Genomic DNA, 23,007 nt, shown 5'->3' with positions numbered 1-23,007 from the left:
ATAGCTTCGAACAAAATATTAATGATTTTTTGAACTCCAAACGTGTATACGATGACAAAACAAGATATTTGACCAATAGTATGTTAAATAGGCGTTTAAATAATGAAGAAACAATATTTCCTACTTGATTGTTTATTGTCCAAGTTTAGGAGTAGTTTTTAGAGGATCTAGTCATATATTTCAAACATCTTTAGAAACTCAACTTGTTTCTGAAGAATTTAATGATTAGAAAAATACAATTGACCATTTTAATTTTCATTAAAGTAGTAAAGAGCACAGAAATATTATTATTAGTAAAGTTTAAAATATAGATGTAATATCTTAGAACGTATTGATTATACATTTATTAAGCAATTAGATAATGAAATTGAACTTTAGAGAAATGTGTTGAAAAGGGAAGTTGAAACTATTAAATCATTAGCTTCTCGCAGTCTCCCTTTTCGAAAACATCATTCGTGTTTTGGTTCTGTACACAATGATAGTTATTTAATACCACTTGAACTAATTGCAGAATTAAGTGATGATAAAGTTTCTCAAATTTATACATCACTTATTAATCTATTACAAAAAACTCGAAATAATTTTCAAGTGTGTGAAACTAAAGCTAAATTAATGTCAAAGATGTCCGAGTATAATCTTGATACAACTCGAAAAAAATTATTCTTTGTTGAAAAAAGTGAACAATTCACTAAGTTAAGTGGTGGAAATAAATTTCGTGGAGAAACATTCTACATTATTATTGAAAAAATGATTAATTAACTTGAAAAAAAAACAGAGATAAATAAATTTTCATCTATAGTTTGCGTATGTTGCACTGACGCTTCGACATATTCTCAATACATTGCTTTAGGACATAAGCACATTACATTTTATATGTAGTTATTGTACGGTTATTCTTATTTGAGAAACTCGCAACTCAGAGTAACTATAAAAAAAGAAAAAATAAAGAATATATTTCTAAAACCAAAAACCAAATCACAAAGAAAAATACCCGATATTTTATGAGAAAGTATTTTTAATCTTTTTATTTATTGCCTTATTTTAGTAAAATATACAATAATAAATAATAATATTATTTGTATGTGTGTGGGTTTGAGTATAAAGTTGCTATTATACTTATTTCTTATAGTCTTATATTATTAGAAATAATTATGCATTTATGTCTGAAATTTTCAAAGTATTTTTTTTTAGTATTCGATGATATAAATGCTAATTTATCAAATATATAATTAACAAAACATAATTACTATACTCATCAATAATTGTTGAAGAAACATATGAATACATTTTTTTGATGACTTTTTAACTCAAATAACAATAAAATTCAATAACAATACTAATTATTTTTAATTTTTATCAGGTATTAATTACATCATCCATTTCTCCTAAGCATTTAAAAAATGCCTTATTGAAAATAATATAATATTTATAAATTAATAATTATTAATGATTATAATCATTACACGCTTAAATTATTTAAAAAGTGAACTGTTTAATTTAAAATATTATTTTAAGAAGGTTTTTTCAAAATAAATAAAAACAAGCAATATAATTAACTTAATAATCAAATGAATAAAATAGATAAAAGTATTTTGTTCTAATTTTTTGAACATGTTTTAGAAATACCTATAACAAACAAAATATAGTATTTAAATTATTTATAATGATTTTCATAAACAAATATACTTAGTTTTATTATTTATAAAAAAGAAAAATTGAGTTAGTAAATCATACGATAAATGATTGAACAGTTTCATAATTATAAAGGTAAAAGTAAACTACTATCAATTTATGGTGAATATTTATTAAATTTTTATTTATGACTATGAATCGAATAATAGTTTACATTTCACTGTTGAGTAGGTACCTATATTTTTAATGAAACTGACAGTAATTTTAACAACTGGCAAACAACTAACAAGTTATATAATGTGACTATTTATATATAATAATATCATTTTATCAAAAAGCAAAACAAAAATTATAGTATAACTTATTACTATTATTAAAGTATTAGAATATTAATATTTGTAACCTTGTTCACAGTTATTGATGTAAAACAGCATTAAAACCACTTAACAATTTATTTCAGCAATTATTTAAAATAACTAAGTTTTTAAGTTAATAAACAATTTAAATTAAAAATTTAAAAATTAATAAATGTTTTAGCTCAGTTTTAACTTTTTAACTAGTAAATTCCCACCTTTAGATACTATCTAAACTAGATTTGTTTCAACACAAATATTAATGTAATAGTATATAATGCAACTATTTCAATAACCCTGACTTTAACATTAAAAAGATATATGAATATCAATTATATTTATTATAGCTATTCAAATATCCATTATTTTATTTTATTTTTTAATATGATTAAGGCTTATATAATATTATAAACTATTATTTTTTCAATTGTTCGCAATATTTAACGTGTTTGCCGTATTTATGTTTCAATTAAACCAAATTAAATTTTAAAATTAATATGCATCATGTTATATTTTTATATTGAATCTAAATTTAAAATTATCTTAAGTCAATACATTTCTTATCTAATAATTTAAACATTTTAAAAGGGTTCAATACAATAAGAAATTACCCATTATTCGGAACAATCTTAGCGCCTAACACAAAGCTACTTAGATAATACTATTACTGTGCTATAATATATTAATATAGTATACACTACTCCACAGTTATAATATAATTATTAAATTATTTAACTCCTGGTTCCGCATTTGATGCAGAATATATTTTATATTTTCTGAAATACTTATAAGTTCTTATTAAAATAACCATTTTTATGCAGGATTAATGTTCAAAGTGAAATATAATCAAATTATTCTTTAAATACTCAATGATTGATAGTAAAATATTAAAACTAAAATGATGATGTACGTGATTTATATATTAATTTATCTCCTAGGTAGATAAGTACTTTAGATTTTTGGACCAGTTATACAACTAAATTAGTCTGGTTTAAGATTGGAAAACTCGTCTTCATATTGTTTATGATTTGGTGTACCTTACAGTGTAGCTGGTATGCACTGCAACTGCTACATACCACTGGTGCCTTGTATCAACATGCATATTTTATATGACAAATTAAAATCCTTTCTTCCGAGAGAGTTCTAATACATTGAACCCATCAGTGATCTTCAGGTACGTAATATCTAAAATAATATAAAAATAAACACTATGACCTAATTTCTAAAATATAATAAAACCACTATGTTTATTGGTATTTGTATTATACTAGTATAGAACCTACACAAAAAATAACATAGCAATCTAACTACAAAACACAAGAAATGTAAAAATAGTTTAACGGATAATTTAAACAGTTTTTAAAAAGTTTAGAATGTTAAGACTTTATTTCTTTTATTTTTTTAATAATTATATCATTATATTGCTATTTACGATAAGAAAAATAGTTATATAGTAATTATATAGTTAAAAGTGTATCTCGTTATAATTAATGTTTATTAATAATTTTAGTAAATACTTAAGAATAATTGTATTGCACTCAAAAATTGTCTATTCAATTCAAATGTTGCTTATACTTACCTATTTGCTTAACGTTTTAATTATAAAGATATATATAATATAATAATATAGGTTAGGTTAAATTACTACCCTAGCAGTAATTTAGATAACCCGTTTATACATTATATATTTTTTGTACAAATTTTACAAGTAATTTTAAAATCGAAAAAACGTTGATGTTAGTTTGTTATAAATAAGTAACTTAAAGTTCCAATTGTAAGTTTTTCTTCACCTACATAAAAATAATTTAGATTTCTATGGTTTATACGAAATACATCGTACATTCTTACACACATGCTTATAACAATAATTAATTATCATACATACATATCAATATAGCACTTAATCTAATGCTATGGCTTTAATATCTAATAATTTAAATTACACTCATATTATTCAGCAAAAATATATTTGTAGAAAGCACAGTATGCAAGGAAAGATGAAAATAAAAATAAATAATAATAATTTATTACTTTAATGTATAATATGTGTTGTACACACAATAAAGTTTATAAAAAATATGAGTAACCCGACAAATAAATAAATTACAGGTAGGTACTTTTAAAAATAACTACTTTTGGTCTAATGAAATATTTTCAAACATTTTCTAACAATGAAAATGAATGTCTTTGAAACCCGTTTGGTATTAATGGTCGAAAACTAAAATAACTACGTTTTATAATATTTTTAATCAAATAAAATAACATTATAATAGGTATATTAAATCGTCATTATTAAAATGAAATATTAACTTATGACTAAGTACCTATAACACAATAATCATTTTTCAACAAATTAAACAATTATTTTAATAAGAATCAAGCATATATTTTTTTTTTTTACATTTTTTAATTGATAAATATTTTTACACAGGTAATTTTGTAAGCTTTACAAATATTATAATTCCACTTCTGTTTTATCAGAAATATTGTAGAATGTTGAGTCCTTAACAATAACATAATATGTAATTTAACATGATAATAATATGACGCAAGGCAGTTTTAATGATCTGGAAATATTTGGGATTAAAAGACCATAGATACTCACTTTAAAAATAACTATATTTTTATAGATATGTATTAACGTTTATTTAAATAATAAGATATTAAGATATAATGAAATAAATTAATGCTGTGCATATGGAATAGAATATTTTTTTTTTTTATTGATTTTATCGTGATAAATCAAAATAATAATATTTTTAAGTTTAAGCCCCAAGTCCATAAAATGGTTTCAAAAATACGTTTTAATACATTTAATTGACAAATAACATATTCTTATGGTTGCCTGATTTTAATTGTTGGAATGACCGATATATTTAATATACCATTGTATATACCTACATAGTGCTATATTGATAGTTTTACTACTTTTTACAATAGGTTTTGTTTACGTCCGGCTTTCAATTAACCATTACGAGTGCGGAGTGACGACCGATGTGCTCTGCAGCAGGAAGAATTAAAATCTCTCGTAGGTAACTGTTTAATACAATGTAAATACGACATGGTCATTACTCATTATAATCGATTTGTATTCGTGAACTCTAGATATATTATCGGGTCGATGTCGATGCTAATAATAAGGACACTAAGCACAGTTTATAATATTGAAGAACCGTTGATTAACAAATTAATAAATATATGCACATTGTATACACATCAAACTATTAAACAATCATTGACTTTCCAGTACCTACCTATTTAATATAATTGTCTTGTGAATTTTATACATGAGTTATGGTGTAATTATATTATAATATAATAATACCCATACAATAAGTCATTTGCAAGAAACGAATTGAGGTTACAGGTTTATAGGTATAATACAAGACGCAGTGGTCTGTTAAAAATTAAACTGCGTTTATTTTAATTTTAAAATATTATGAACATATAAAACGTATACGCCGTTTAATGAATAAGGTACCTATCTTATAAATGTTATGATTAAAAACTAAAAGGCAATAACTAATTTTAACTGGGTCAAGTTGTTACATTATATTAAAAATTATACAGTTGATATTCAAGTACCTACCAACGAATATTTTTTTTATAAATCGGGAAACTCAGTTTGAACTCAGAATGAGTAGGTAGGTCACAATAATGGTAGTGTTAAATTTTAATTTAATGATAAACCATTATATACGTAAAATGACTAGGCAGAGATAGTGGTCTATCAGTCCATTGTTACAAAAAATATTATATTATATTATTTAATAATTAATTTTACAGTTAATGACACGTTATGTTAAATTATTTAAGGAAACAACATTGTATTTATTAAATTATAAATTATTATAATAATATATATTTGTATCATATACTAATATTATTGTTTATTATTTTTAAGTCAATACTGTGACATACTAAATATAGGGTCGTGGTATAAATAAATAAATATAGGCAATAGCTTAAAATTAATCTAAACATTTTGAAAATAAAAAAAATCTATTTTCGATATTTTTTTTAATTTGAGTATAAACTTATAATGAATTGTATATTAAAATGTACATGTAGGTAGTTTTATCAAACATAAATCGAAAAAAAACTAAAAAAGTAGAACATTTAAAAAATCTATAAATACCACAAAATGATCCAAAATTTTTTAAAATTCTTAACATATCCAATAAATTTTAAAGTGAATATTTTGCGATAAAATCTATAGTCTCAATAGTTATTCATTTTTAAATTACAATATTTAACCATTTCGTAATTTTTTTCTAAAATTGGTTTAGCGTAAAAATTCTCGATTATACTAAATATAGTATGTACTTAAATAAATGACAATTTTAATTATTAGCTTAATAGCCAATTAGATCTAATTTTTTATCAACAACCACCTTTTAAGTTTAAGATCGAAACATTTTTTTTACTTTAAAACGTGTGACACAAACAAAGTACATTACTGTAAAATCAATACAATTATTGCTTCACTTAGAATATAACACATGATTACATGAATTAACATTTCTAATATGATGTTATAATACATTTTTAATATAGGTATTATGATAAAATTATACATTTATTTAAAGTAATTACTAATTAGTTATTATTATTATTATTATTATTATATGTATAGTTATTAGTTACTAGGTACTTACTAATATGTAGCCATATAGATAGTTCAATAAATGTAATAATTATTTTAGTGTATAACTAAATTTTCTAAATGCCAATTAATTTTTGTTATCAAAATCGTTATAATGTTTAGATAAAAAAATCCACGCTTTAAATTTTAACATAACTATTTTGATTATTTTTCTATTAAACGTTGACACTTTTAATAATATATTAAAGATACTGTACCTATAAAGGTTTTTAGTATTTATTTTCGTAAGATTTCCATATAATTATTAAAAATCATGTAAAAAAACATTTTAGTTAGTTTATTTGCTTTGTATTATTATTTAATTCAAATAGAAAAACACACTAAAGAAATATAGGCCATAACAGTGTTGAAGCTATAAATAAATACTTAACAATAATACTGTAACGAAAAATAAATTATCCACTATATTATACTATAATGTTATAAATTATAATATAGGTAATATGTATATAGTTTTTTATAGTTTTATTATAAATAATTTCTATAAAAATATCTAATTTATTTTTACTGCATATATTTACTAAAAAATAAGTAATTTATAAAATATATTTATCTATAGCTATATTAATTAGTTAAATAACTAATAAATGGTAAATTATAGATAGAAATATAATTACACGTGACTAAAAAAATGGTTATATAGGTATACATGTACCTTGTAAAAATCATAGTAAAAAAAAAAAATATAATTATATGCAATTGACAACACTTAACAACAGACAAATAATATTTATGCTATTAAATATATTACTAATATAAGTTTTTCTAAGAACAATATCAATATTATTATTATATTTTCTAATAAAATAAAACAAACATTAAACTATGTCAATCATGAATTAGGGAATATTGTCCCTATTATGTACTCGAAGCAGATATTCATAGAATGTATGGATATATTTTAAATTTCAAATAAACACAGTTTATTTAATTAAAGTTTATTTTTTTAAAGATGACTTATGAAATATGTACACTAAACCAGTAAGCCATCGATATATACAGATAATAAAAAGTATCGTGAAGATGCACATCAAATTCCTACTGCTGCAGTATTAAATATCGTTAATATCTTAAAACCTAAAATTACCTAGTAATAACCTCATAAGTATCAAATTATTTAAAAAATTTCAAATAAGTTACCAATGAGGTTTTAGTTCCATTTTCCTCCACTATCCTCACTATCCATTTCCCTTCATTGTCAAAACAAGAAATTTTCACCCACTCATTAATTTTCTGGCTAAGAATATTTTTCTATACCTTTTTATGTATAATTAAATATAAAATATAAAATAAATTCTAAAGCCATGATTATGATGAAATATGGCAAAATATAAATGTTTTTAATAATTTAAAACTTAAATAACTTAAAATTAAATTACAAGTTAAACACTTTCATTAATTTTTTAATTAAATACATATACCTACATGTTATTAATATTGTATTTACTTAGTATAAAAATGAAATAACTTGTGTCGTAATTGCATGCATATTATACCCAGAAATAAATTCCAAATTTTAATATTTAAAAAACGAATATTTCATTATTTTTTTGTTACATAAATTATAAATGTATAATTGGCCCCAACAAGCAAGCTCGTTTAGGAACCACAATTTAAATATTTGGAGAAAAATTGAAAGTACCTATCTAACAGTGGAGGAAAATGTATCTCACTTTTAGGAGAAAACGGTACCACCCGCGGTTCCACAGATGGTTGTTGACGAGATTATCGATCCCGAAATTATCGCCTCGGCGTACTGTATTTATGTTAATATCATATCACTGCTATGATTGGGGCACGTTTAACTATATTATATTACATACCTACCTGCGTGTATTGCACGAATACACCTATTATTTTATCCGTCCTAAGAGTAGGTACATTGCTACTTGTGACGATGTCTCCGTCGATAAAGAAAGTTAAATACGACTGTACGAATAATATGTAATATTGTAATATCGATATTTTAACTGTTTAGGCATAACAATTACAATAATATATATATATATATATATATATATTGTGTGTAGGTACGCGATGAAACGAGAGTGACACGTCCGTCGTAATAACTACCACCGTTGCCGAAGCCTCCGGTGCCGGCCGGTTGTGCGGTCAGTTCACATCGACGCTCAGCACGCGACGCACCTCACACTACGCGTTCCCCGGCAGGTTCGACGATTTTTGTCCACCTTTATAATAATATACAGGAATAAGGTACTACGATAATAATATCGTGGTATAGTACTATGACGACGTCGGAAGTCGATGCGGCAGATTTGGACGGCGGCGTCGACTAGTCATACCTATTCGTCATACACTACACTGTTTGTAGGCCGCAATCGCGACCGACTTGTTTTCATCGCACCCGGACCCGAAAAATATCCGACTATCCCATATCGTGATCCGTATTATCGTTATAATAATAACCGATAATAGTCGTCAACCGATTTGTGCGATTTAAAAATAACGATTTCCGATACGCAGCAATAACGCGTTCAAAATAACGATTTTTTTTTGATTTTTTTTTTTTTTTTTTCTTGCTGTCGATAGAACGCGTAAACCATCTCGCCGGTCGCTTATTCGATATCATATAACCAATTTTAACGGCGACGAAATGAAGTTGCCGCCGCTGCAATGGCTCGCAGTAGCGGCCGTCATCGTCGTTGTCGCGGCGGCCGCCTCGCCGACGGCCAACGCTCCGGCCACCGCGGCCGCATCCGCCGCCGACACGGCCGAAGACGACGACGGCGACAGCGTATTCCCGTTCAGAGCCATCCAACTATACAACACCGTGGCCGGTTACCTGGAATACATTTTCGACATGGTCATAGCACCCATCACCGGTAAGTTCGGGCAACCGCGAGGTTGTAGGTGGCGGCGGGAGTAGGCTATACCGCGGAGATGGTTATGGGGCTGTTATACGGCCATAGGCTCGTGGACACGTAACTATACACGGCTAAAAGCTTTCCATTTGTCATTGGTACACAGTTAAATGCATCAGTTGTTGATTTAAAAATTAAAAAAAAAAAATGATTTAAATTTTAATATTTATAAAAAAAAATAAAAAATAAATATTAACTCCCTACCGACATTATTTTTCGTTTATTCAACTTGATCAATATACTTTAGTTTATTTGGGTGTCATGATTGCTAGCTTCTTTGCTTTTTGTTATGACACATAACTCAGTAGACCAAAAAAAAAAAATAAAAATTTATATATTTTATGATAATAATCGAGTAAACAATGAATGGTTATTTAAAAAATAAATAAATATTTTTGGTTTGAATTCCCTATATTGCCTATTTCTTAATAGGTTCTGTTGGTGGATAGATGGATGGTTACTTATGTAACTACTCGTAGATCATGTGCCCGTTAAGATGAATAACCATACTGATTAACTACGCACGTGACAATTGTACGTATGCTCTATATAGACGAGCAATAAAATACTCAATTTATGTGCAATACAGTGATTTCATCACTCCATTTTCTCGGGTTTATCTATTATTTGAAATAGTAATACATATCAGTAACACTGTTAATATTTTATAAATTATAACATTATCACAAATAAAACTTAATCCTTCTCCAACAAAAATAATTGTAAGCATAATGAAATCGTAATACGTATTTTTAAACGCTACTTCCTCAATATTTTTTAATACACAAACGACACATTCGTGGTATTCATAATTCTTGTCTTATGTGTGTGCTATATAACTTACAAAATATTTTTTGATAGAAATTAAATATGGTCAAATACATTTAAAACATTTATGAATGCTGTTTTAAAAGTGGAATATACTCTATTATATTATAATTTATTGCGTAGGTACTTTTGATATTAGCATATACTTATTGTTTACTTATTTAATTTTATGAAATTAGCACTTCAAATTCGTTTCGAAGTTTAAGCGCTATATTGTTATTTTTTATGAGTAACAATTGAACTCAATACTGAATTCTTTTATTGACCCATTAATTCGATATGCATATTTTTGATGGTCTTCAATAGATTAATGATAAATTAAGAATTAAAATACCTATATATTTAAACTATTACTTATTAGTATGAAAAATAGTAATATGTTCTTATAACTTATAAGCACAAATAACGAAAGTTATCATTTTTATGATTCAAATAAGATTTTTTAAAACAAAATTTTTACTTAACTTTTTAATATTTAAAAATACGTAATGATATGGTTATAAATTATAATCATAACGACATAATATGCGTTCATAAATATAATACGTAAATATCTATATAGTATCTATTTAAATTTGAAATATCATTAGTGTTCGTTGTTTATTTAATTACAAGGACCAACCAGTAATGTTGTGGTTTAAACTTCATCCATTTTGACATTTTTTCGCAATTCCAAGAACTTATGTATAAAATTGGCTGAGAGATGATAATGTTTAATATTAAGAATTGATTGGTTTAATCAATAAATATCAACTTTAATGGAATTACATTAAATCAGGAGACATTTTTTCTTTGTATGTCCCTAACAATATACTATACAATTATTATATTCAAAATATTTGTGTTTATAAATAAATACAAATACTCATTCCAATATCCACGATTTAAAATATTAATTCATTCAATGTAATTGTATGATTTATATAATTTTTGTTATTTCACAGGTGGTGCATCAAGCAAAAAACAAACAACCAGTAAAGTTTCGTACAAAAAATTTCAAATCATTAGAGTTTTACCGTCTGACGAGGACGAAGTACTTGACTTAGAAGGAATGTCCGAAGAACCAGGTGTGCAAGTCTGGATGCCTATACAGTTGAATAAAACGGCAGATCTCGTATTACCACCTAGTGTAGCTAGAGACGTAAAAAGATTTTTAACAGAAAGAGAAATCAACTTCGTTGTACTCAGTTCCGACTTAGAAGTATGAATAAAGTTTAAACACTCAATAAAAAAAACGATTTTTATGGTTTGATATATTTTTTGATGATTATAGAGAAGCATTAATAAACAAAATCCTAAAATGCCATCTGTTAATCAACAATCAGAGTTAAAAGCAACAAAAGGACATGTAATGACTTTTAATAGATATCATCGTTATCAAGGTAATATGAATACCGAAAAAATTAAAAACTTAATTATATAATATAGTCATATAGATATATAAGAATGAACAATCTACATAGCAAAATGTGTTATTTTATATTTATACTTTAATAATGCAGATATTACTGTTTTGTAATATTTTTACAGTAACGTGATTTAGTCAACATCATTAATTTATTTTATATTTTACATTAATTATGTACCAATAAATATTCATATAATACAAACTAAAAATAATTTTTCGCATATTTTATAGTAATTTTTAAAATTTGTTATTCCTATAATTATTGGTACTTATCAGTTATCAATAATAAATAAAGCTATTTTGAACTTAACATATTTAATATCAAAGAGCTATACTGAATAATATTAATGATGAATATTGGATAACTTTTGAATATTTTCAGATATTCTCGACTACTTAATGTATCTATCGGAAAACTATCCTCATTTAGTGGAATTGTTGCCTATCGGAAAAACTGTAGAAGGCCGACCACTAAAAGTAGTGAAAATATCAAGTGGACAAACTAGGGAAAATGTTGTCAAACCGGCTATATGGATTGATGCAGGTAAAATGTATTAAAGGAAATGTATATAATATTTTTATTATAAATTTTTAAGTTATTTATGATCATATTTCGAACAGATTCTATCATGTTACCTCAACATTTTTTATTTAAGAATATACACGTGTAATAATAGTTTTCAATCGTTTCTGATTCTTTTAAGTTATATTGCTGAATCATTTTTAAATTAAAATTATAACATTCAAACAAAATTAAAACATAATATTTTTCCATAAACAATCATTTAGAGTAGGGGGTATCTTCTATTAATATATTTCTAAAATTAAATGAAAATCTAAAACTTTGGCTATTAGTTTCATCTTTTATCTTTGATGATTTATATTTTGATTAAATAATTTTCGGTGATAGGAATTCACGCAAGAGAATGGATATCACCAGCTGTAGCACTATTCATTTTAAGGCAATTAGTAGAAAATAAATCTTATAGAACACTGGTTTCTGAGATCGATTGGTATATACTACCAATGATAAACGCAGATGGCTACGAGTATAGTCATACCGTAGATCGTCTATGGAGAAAATCTAGGAGGACTGCAACTATCAAATCGGGAAGGTAAATACCTAATAATAAAATTCACAGTTTTTCAGGATAAAATTTAAGAATAAAATTTTTTTAGAACTCTATGGGATACGTCATATGGTTGTGAAGGTGTTGATTTAAACAGAAACTGGGATTGGCACTGGGGAGGAGTTGGCGCTAGTCAAGACCCGTGTTCTGACACTTTTGCCGGATCACATGCTTTTTCGGAACCAGAAACTAGAGCAGTATCTGATTTTATATTAGACCACAGGGATAGAATACAAGTAATTAAATAAAATGTAATATGTTTCACAAGATTCTACTTTTTGAATTTAAAACCACAAAATAAATGTGTTCTAATTTAGTTATTCTTGATTGTTAAATGCTGAATTATTAATTTTATTATTCTCTTATAAAAGAAGTTTTAAAATTTGTTTTACTTTAATATTATTAAATTATGAATAGTTATAGGTTGTACACTTATGAAAATTCCATACACTCTCATATGTTGTCTATTCCTTACAAACGTACAACATAGGCAACGTAGCAAATTTATATTCAGTAATAACTATTTTCTGTCATTACCTTTAATATTAGAGTTAATTGATTTAAGATTAAACTTAAAATTAAGAACATTATATGTGATTCGTTTAGGTTTCTTACGATATTTTATTTTTTAAGAAAGTTATGATTTATGAATAGACATAGTAATAAAATATAAAAATTCTTATAACTCGCTTAAAAATTAGAATATCATAAAAACCCAACAAAATATCACAAATAATGTTCTTTTCTTTTAATTTAGTCATAGGTCAATTCAATCTTATATTTAAATTAACAACACAAAATTGGTTCTACTGAATGAAAATTTGCATTGTTGTACCTATGTTTTTATAAGATGGAAATAGCACATATGGGTGTCATATTATCCTCTTATGAAAATAATTATTTAGCGATATTATCATACCTTAAACAAATACATATACAATATGAATATTATAATGTAAAGTATTAACAAACAATTATATTTATAAAATACATTGTTACAATATTACATATTTACAATACATTATTTTAAGCTTAAAAAGAAAATTAAATAATTTAATATCTTTACTCGATGTCTTAGAAATTGAAAGAATATAGATATTTTTTAAATTAATAAAATAATTAAAAATCAAAGTAATTGGCATGTTGAAATAAATTTGATTGATTTCAAGAATAAATTATAAACGTGTGCATAATGTCAGCATTATTCAAGATAATTATTTCTTAATAAAAAATAATTGCAGGTTTATTTAACGCTACATTCTTACTCACAAATGTGGCTAATGCCTTGGAGTCACACAAAAAAACTTTCGGATGATTATGATGATATGATGTATTTAGCGAGACAAGCAACTGAAGCAATTCAAAAAGTACACGGTTCACAGTATCAACTCGGCACTACTCCATCACTGCTTTACACCGTATCAGGTATATAATATATACAGAGTGATTCACCAACATGCTCAGTGCTCACCACCTTTGTTCCTTCAATAATGGAGTTATTCAAAAACTAATTTTCAAAAAAAAAGTATCCACTGAATAATTTACTGTAAGAGAAAAAAAATCTCAAGTAAAAAACAAAAGCTATAACGCTACAAAATACTTCTTAAATAGTACAAAAAAATCTCAAAACTGTGAAATAATAAGTTTTAAGTAGGTATATTTAAAAATGCCACAAAAGTTATGATTAAATTAAATCAGTATTAAAGGAAAAATAGGAACGAGTATGATTGGTAAATCAATTTGTTTATAATAGTTATCTTAATATTTTATACTCATGTCTTGAATAAAAAAAAAATACATGAAAAATATGTATTAGTAAAAGAAAATAATTAACTGATAACTGATATTAGTAGAGAAAAAAATACTTTATAAATACCTAACAATAAATTATTTAAATAATGTATACATTATACATAAACACACATTTCTAATGTTTATAAGCACTATGACTTTAATAATTATGCAGTATTTTTATGAAAATCAATCTTAACATAATGAATAAAAGTAGTTAACCAATTCATTTGTCATATATTTATATTTTATAACGTGTAAGTAAATGTATATTAAACAACTAATTATATATTATTAATTGTTCTAGGATGTTCGGATGACTGGGCCAAAGGGAAAGCCGGTATAAAATACAGCTATACGATAGAACTTCCAGATAAAGGATTGTACGGTTTTCTATTGCCAGCTGAGAAGATTGTAACAACAGGAAAAGAAATATTTACAGGCATTAAATCCATAGCAAAATCAATATTGAAAATTAACAGCATGAAGGAGAAGTCTAAATTAATAGGATGATACATTACATCTTTTGTCTTGACATGAAATTTGACAATGAAACGACTTTCGATTGAATTCAAATATTTAATATCAATTGAAATAAACTGGTCAAATAAAAATGTTAAAAATTTAAAATTATTTCACTCAATTTTTACTGTATAGGTATAAATTTGTTCTTAGTTAAAAAATAAGAACTGACAGGCTAACCATTATTTATATTTTGTAATTATAATTTACAAACAAATGGTCTAGAATCTAGATAAGGTTAGGTTGTTGGATAATTATTAATTAATATTTTATAATAGGTACCTACCTAAAACCTGTAACAATAACCGATTCTCAAGTGAAAACAGATTAAAGATGTATAGGTAGTCGTGTATAATAATAATTGAGAAGTGTAAAACCCCCTAATGACACAACCAGTGGCGTATTTACGGGGGGTTCCCGAGTCTCGACCCCCCCCCCCCCCCCCAGAAAAAAATAATATTAATTTATATTATGTGTTTTTAATGTTTGTATTACAATATTTTTTAAAATAACTTGGGTTTAACTATTAATTGTCATTTATTTTCATAATAATAGTGAAATTTAGTATAATATAAATAATATCATTATTAAATCATAACTCGTATGTATTTTATTATAATGTTATAAACTTATATTTAATATTAAGACCCCCCCCCCAACAAAAAAATTGAAAATACGCCACTGGACACAACCATTTTATACATTTAAGTAAAAAAATTCTGAAAAATTGAATCTTAAAGTAGCTAGGTAGGTAATTTACTCTGGATCGCCCAAAATGTCATAATACATTTTAACTGATCATATCACACAATCAAAAATATATAAATAACTTTATGTTGACAACTATTTATAATGAACAATTATTTGAATGAAATAGGTATGTTATAATATACAAACTATATTATACCAATACATATATTATGTGATATTATAATTTTATTGTATTTTTAAAAGATTAGATATAGGTATTTATGATATAATAAATTCATACTTGGATTAACGTAATGAATTATTCTAACACGTGTCTATAAAATAGTGCAACAGACTAAGGTGCGCTTCTTCGTTAAGTAGGTATATAAATATTATTTATAGTTGTTTTCGAGTAATCGCGCTGGTATATTTAATATTTTTCATAAGAATATTAGTACGCTTTAATGGGAGTTTATGAATTGCGCTTAAAGTATATTATTACAATTATAATATATATTATATTATTATATATATTATTATTTATTTTTACAATATTATTCATATTGTACCGATGTGTTAGCGTTGTTATAGACCACAATTGTGTAAAATGTCAATTTTCGGTCATTTCAATTTAAAATGTGTAACATATATTTATTTTATTTGGTTAACAAGTAGTCGCCTTCATTACTTGAAAAAAAAAAATTATACTAATAATAATGAATATAACAAAAATAAGAACAAAACACTAATAATAGTGTACATAATATGAATATTTTATCTAATACGTACAATCATAATATTACCCTATCTATTATGTGTAGTACTCGGTGTATTCGACAGACCAATTTTATTATATACCGGTGTGTCGATAAATAAAGCAAACGAAAATGAAAACTTGTTTTTATTTATCACTAAAATCCATACTTGTGTACGTTAATGATAATAAAGTTTTAAAGTCTCGATACTGTTATAAAATACTTGGCTGTAAATCGACTATTAACATTTTAAATAAGTAAAATAGTATTACGCTTAAGGGAAAAATGAAATAACCGAAAATTCTTTATGTTGGCTTAATATGGAACTGAAAATATCCAAGACTTGACATTTAACCTACTAAAAAATATCGAATGCTTGATAGCTAATTATTGTATTATTATATAATAATATTAAACAATCATTATAAAGTAAAATGAGTTTTCAATAATATGATATTTTTAATAATAAACATTTTAATGGTATTTTTATGTATGGGTTCTGCGTATGTACCGTATAGCCATGAAGGATGGCAATATCAGCTGAACTCTATTGTGATTACTACAAACTATAATATTGTTCATATGGTGTATCATTTTTTTGTAGCCACAGTCATTATTCTGCCATAGATATCATTTAGCATGGTTTTTCCAAACAAGTTAAGTTCTTAAACAATCTACATTTCACATAAGTTGATTATTCTTAGAACTATAACACTAAGTCACTTAATGGGTGTACAGTATCAACAAGATATAACATTTAATGTGTTTCTAGTTTCTACTCCATTATACATATTAAATAATATACATAAATAGGACCTATAATGATGTGTTATTTTTATATATTTCTATATGATATAGAATCTGTATAACTTTATACAGACACTAAATGTCAGATATAAATTAAAACATAGCTCTGAACTTAATGGCGTTATAAACTATAACTTATTATTTTTTAATTAAAACATGGATAATGGACATCAGATTACAATTATTGTGTCAGTCTCCTACTGCGGGATAAGTGACTAAGTAAATCATATTATTAAGTAATTAAAAAAATTATAAAAAAAAGCCATGACATAAAATAATAACTATTGATTCAAAGCATTTCGATCAGTTGCTCATTCACTAGACGTTACCGTCCTCAAAATAAAATCAAAACTTCATCAAATATAAGTGAGTAATAAAATGTATTTCCTACAAAAAAAATATATAATTTCCGTCTCCATTCTTAATTTATTTTAAATGTGTCCTTTGTTAAACAAATTAAAGTTATAAATTTATTTAATAATAGCCATATCGTGATACATCGTATAATAATTTTAGTAATGTATGTTGGTAGATATAGTATGCATAATACGAGTAGTAGGTATCAGCAACAAAATATTGATTATTGACTAAAATAATAAGTCACGTAATATTATGTATAAATGCATATTATTGACTTATGTGGACTTCCGTATAAACTTAAAAAAAAAGTCTTGATACGAATTCGAAAGAGAATTCAAATGTTTCATAATTTATACTGTATAAGTGTGTAATTATCTAAAAATTTTAACTTAGTTTTGCGAATTTCAATAAATGAATTATTAATATTATTTACACATTATATTTTAATACTAAATAAAGTTCTGAATTCAAAAACAACTTAATTTGTTTCCACAACACTTACATTTTTTAACTGAGCTAACCAAGCAAAAGAAACATTGTATCAGTATTGTGAATTTTAATTGCACTCGAAATTTAATAATATATTATAATACCTTCTTTTTAATTCGATTGACTCTTGAATCACATTATAAATATTAATTAATATTTTTAATATCCGTATAGCTTAAATAACCAGTTGAATTAAATTAATAATATTTATTTTATTAATATTTCATTTTTTTTTTTTTTTTTTTAAACGACCATGGTTAAAATTTGTATAAAACTGTTAGCATCCCTAAATATTATACCAAAGTTTCACCAATTATGGTGCTGTCATTCATATCACGAGTGGCAGAAAAAAAATCTATCAGCTAAAGAATAAAAACGTCAAACAAATTACTACAATATTATTCGTATATCGCATGTTATTCAAACATAATTTGTGTGATTTATGCAACTATTGTGCCGTATGTGTGATTATAATATGTCATCATGCCATTTAAACAAGTAACATTATTTTTAATAACTATGATAAATAACATCATATGCCTATTAAGATATATCATTAGTTTAACAACACACTGTTTTATCTACTTTATTGTGTAACCATAAAAACTAAACAACTAAATATAGTTAATAGCTTTAAAAATGGAAAACGTTATGTTTTTGTTGAAATTTTTTTTTAAACTTATCACACACACACTTGTAATAGTCATTATGGTTGTATATAATTTTAGATCTGTATCTTATATTTGATCGAAATCACTCAAATGATTGTTAAGAACATGTGTGGTTTTCATTTGAGGGAGTTTAAGATAGAGTAAATCTACCTACATTATTTAATTTATCTCGGGCATCGTTGCGCGTGATCATCTAGTAGAGATTTGAAACAACAATAAATTCCATAAAAATCATGAAATGTATGACATTATAATGAATTATATTTATTAAATATAGCTAGTGTACGATAACCCCCACGCGACCATCGAAATTATATAATTATAGTAATTAAAATAATATTAAAATTAATAATACAATCAATACCAGTAATTTGTAGTAACAATAATTTATGTCATAAATAATAGGTAAACTCAGTACCAAGCATAGTTACCCCATTTTTTTCCTTTAATATAATGCATTTAATCAAATTCTGATTTTTAAGTTGTTAAATATACTCTAAGGCCATATATTCAAATTGTTGTCATTTTTTTTACTCTTAAGTCTTAAGAGTGTTCTGGGATTATACAAACTTCTGTTTTTCAAATGAGATAGATGATTTTTTTGAAAATATTGATGTACCTACCAAATTTAAAATTCGAAAAAAAATATTTTTTAATTCCTTATTAAATGTCTATATTAAGGATAATATTATTTAACAATGGCTGAACAAAAATTTAAAATACCTAATAGACCTAATATTAAATCTAGTATTAACTACACGTGGATTATTTATACAAATTATTAAAATAATTAGTCGATATTAGTCATCACTAAAGCACTCATATTTTTCAAACCTATTATCATGAGATCTATTATCATTGTAACACACAATTAAAGAACTCAAAAATTATACTCGTTTAAATTTTAAACCTAATACACCTATTTTTCAGAGACATCTTATTTCAATAATTTGCAGTGTAATAGAAGGTTGTTATTAAAAAACTAAAAGACAGCAGAACAGTTTTTAAATAATAAAAAAAAATATAAGGACTTGAAAATAAGAGCTTTAAGTAGGTATATATCTAAAATTTTCAAAAATCAGACTTTGAATAAATGTATTTCTGGAGGAAAATAAGGATTAGTATTCTTTGTGAATCACCTGTGTAATAATATAATGTAAATATTAGATATATAAGGTAATTTTGTTTTGTTATTTGATTTTCAGATACAGTAATAAGACGGTGCAAAGGCATACATTGCAATAATACGATATTATATTGTTATAAACATATTAATATTTAATATCGAATCATAATGTCGGCGCGGAACAACATTTTTACATCTCTCTTTGTCGTGCTACTAATGACGACATCCGTCACCCCAGCCAAAATAGGACTTTCCATCATATGCTACAGCGGTTGCGGAAGTGTGGCTATAGGTTGCTATGTGATTAACAGCTTTGAATTCTTAAAATCCTTTTTCGTTCCGGATACTATGACATCAGATTGTGGAGAGTCGTTCGATGAATGCAAATACGCCTGTATTCATTCTATTCATGATGGCACCGTAACTCTTTAAATTACCGTTAAACTTTCAGTGACAATACTAACTGCTACATTAAGGCAATTATACGATAATAAGCATAACGCATCAAATATTATTTTAAATATTATTGTACACCGACTATAAAGTTTTCTATTTTCATACATGTTTTAACAAATCACGAAAAAAATACACATTTTATGATGTTTATATCGAACTATTTGTTATTTTTAAAGGTTTACCTAACGGCTAACGGGTCAATAATATCTGAATTAATAAGAGACAATGTTTATGTATGTGTGTATGTATTAACAATCTACAGCAAAGTTCATCACAATTATGGTTCTGAAATTTGGTAGGTACATACATACCCAAAAATGTGCACCTAGAAGCCAATATTATTTTTAAATTTTATATTCTAGGGATTTGTTGGCTGGCTCATAAAAACGATTTTTTTTGTTTTTCAGAGTTGCTATAGTTTGCAAAAAATAATTTATAATGTAAATTGGATTTATTTTTAGATCTATAATTTATAATTGGTCAAAATCGCCTGAATTAATGTGTTAAAAATATATGAAGCTTACACATTTAATGAAATTATATCAGAATAAATGAACTGGCAAGTGGCATTATTTAATTTGCCACAGGCAAAGCCATCCAGGATCAACTATAATTAATAGGTAATAAATATAATATCTAAAATGTATTATGATAAAATTTAAAACCTAAAATAAATTACTCTACTGTAGATCTTAAGTTTTCGACCAATGCTCACATAAAATTTTCGTAAATATATTCAATAAGATCCGTAGTGTCGTAGGATACTTTGTATTAAATAGTCTTTACTTTTCAACACATACAAGTTGATCATAGTTGAATCACGAAAAATGTCATTTTTTTTTTTTTTTTTTTTTTTTTTTTTTTTGTGATTAATAAATTACAGAAATTAAACAAATTATTATGTTAAAATACAATTATTTTTGACTTGTATTTTGTATTCGTCAAAACAGCACAAATAACCGTTTAAAAAATCTGTGCAGTTTACGTTTAACGGAGTTCAAGGAGTAAATCGACAAACATTTAATTTGTCACGGTAGCGCCGTGCTGGATCAATTATTACTATGAAAAATAGATAAAAAAAAAATCGGCGAATCCGCTTTACTATAGTTTTAGAGAACACTAGAACGTAATAGTAGGTTTCGAGTACACCTCGTAGTCATTGAGTAGGTCACTGTTTAAATGGACGCATCGTAGTTGAATTCAATGCTAAATCATTGCATACGAAGACGGATCGGTATGTTGAACTGCCAAAATATTTAATCGAATCTTTGCGTATGATCCACAGCTCAATAATAACTATAATGGTATAATCAATATTTATTTTATATTATTGTATGCGTTTGTATTGCCTATACAACGTGCCGCTCTGTACCGTATATTATTATTTATTTTGTACACGGTACAATATTCCATTATGAGGAGGAGGACCAAAGCCTAAAGACGCAATCGATTGACGTGTGGATCGATTTCGGAAGAGGACGAGTTGGTTAATGATCGCTAACGGTAGTATTTTATTATCATAACAAATTTAAAGGTGTAATTTATTGTGGTAGATGAGTATATCGCTTTCGTATTATACTGTACGCTGCAATACAAATACCACAATAATAAATTGGTAATGTTCATCTGGTTCGAGAGTAATTATGTCCACGGACCTCGAATTTTTATTTTATCATTGAGTCAAACTACAGTCTGTCTCGCGAAAGAAAGGTGCCACGGCTCGACGAAAATCTGAATGTTCTCGCCCATCCTTGCCTAACTTATAACCGCGTTTATAGTATCCACGCACTACATTCGGCCCAGCTGCACCGGTTTGTAGCACGGTTTACATAATAACATGCACGAAATTCGTGATTACAACGAATCTGCCAAAAATATAACAATAGTCTAAAAAGAAAAGCTGTTGAATATATTTCAAGTGAGCCATCTGAACTTTTTACTTTTTAAGTTAAGGAAAGAAAATGCAAGTAGAATATAAATTTTGTCAGATATGACTCTTATTAACAAAATATATACCAAATATCTGATCAACTACCCTGATTTATCATACACTACTTGAAACACATTATGGAATTAATAAAATAATAATTAAAATCATCAAACCGTTTTTAATGGTAAATTATAATGTCCTTAAGTATTCAAACATTTAATATTGATTAACATAAAATCCTAACTAAGTAATTTTATGTCAAGATAATTAAGTTTGCAGTTATCTACAGCTAAAACTAAATTATTTCTTTATATTTATAATAGGAAGGTAAAATAAGTGATATAAAACAAGAAAACTCTTATATTCTTACAGCTTGGGTGTAGGTTAAAATAGTTACAACTTAACAAGTATCAGTAAAACAATAATTTTATACAACTTAGCAGGCAACCACACATTCGATTACAAATTACTCGTATGTTCATTTAAGTATGAAATATAAGTTTTTTTAGCT

General features: G+C 25.6%; 1 protein-coding gene and 1 long non-coding RNA gene across 3 annotated transcripts; both read left to right on the top strand.

The window, feature by feature from the left end:
- The first annotated feature begins 8,787 nt into the window (after nucleotides 1-8,787).
- Nucleotides 8,788-15,297, top strand: LOC112591040 (carboxypeptidase B-like). Its single transcript, XM_025334688.1, has 8 exons — nucleotides 8,788-9,494; nucleotides 11,306-11,562; nucleotides 11,635-11,743; nucleotides 12,152-12,313; nucleotides 12,680-12,884; nucleotides 12,949-13,135; nucleotides 14,141-14,324; nucleotides 14,998-15,297. The coding sequence occupies exons 1-8, from the start codon at nucleotides 9,266-9,268 to the stop codon at nucleotides 15,201-15,203; spliced, it is 1,539 nt and encodes a 512-aa protein (XP_025190473.1). The 5' UTR covers nucleotides 8,788-9,265; the 3' UTR covers nucleotides 15,204-15,297.
- A 2,440-nt stretch (nucleotides 15,298-17,737) lies between these two features.
- LOC112591057 lies at nucleotides 17,738-20,996 on the top strand. Of its 2 annotated transcripts, XR_003114488.1 has the most exons (3): nucleotides 17,739-17,830; nucleotides 20,190-20,861; nucleotides 20,974-20,996. It is a non-coding gene; the product is annotated as an uncharacterized LOC112591057 (long non-coding RNA). The 2 variants fall into 2 exon arrangements; XR_003114487.1 differs by lacking the exon at nucleotides 20,974-20,996 and having other exon boundaries at nucleotides 17,738-17,830; nucleotides 20,190-20,720.
- Nucleotides 20,997-23,007: the final 2,011 nt, after the last annotated feature.

This window comes from Melanaphis sacchari, unplaced genomic scaffold (assembly GCF_002803265.2).
Source record: "Melanaphis sacchari strain LSU unplaced genomic scaffold, SCAv2.0 Contig128_pilon_pilon, whole genome shotgun sequence".
NCBI classification, from domain to species: Eukaryota; Metazoa; Arthropoda; class Insecta; order Hemiptera; family Aphididae; genus Melanaphis; species Melanaphis sacchari.
This window is presented reverse-complemented; position numbering and strand designations above follow the sequence as displayed.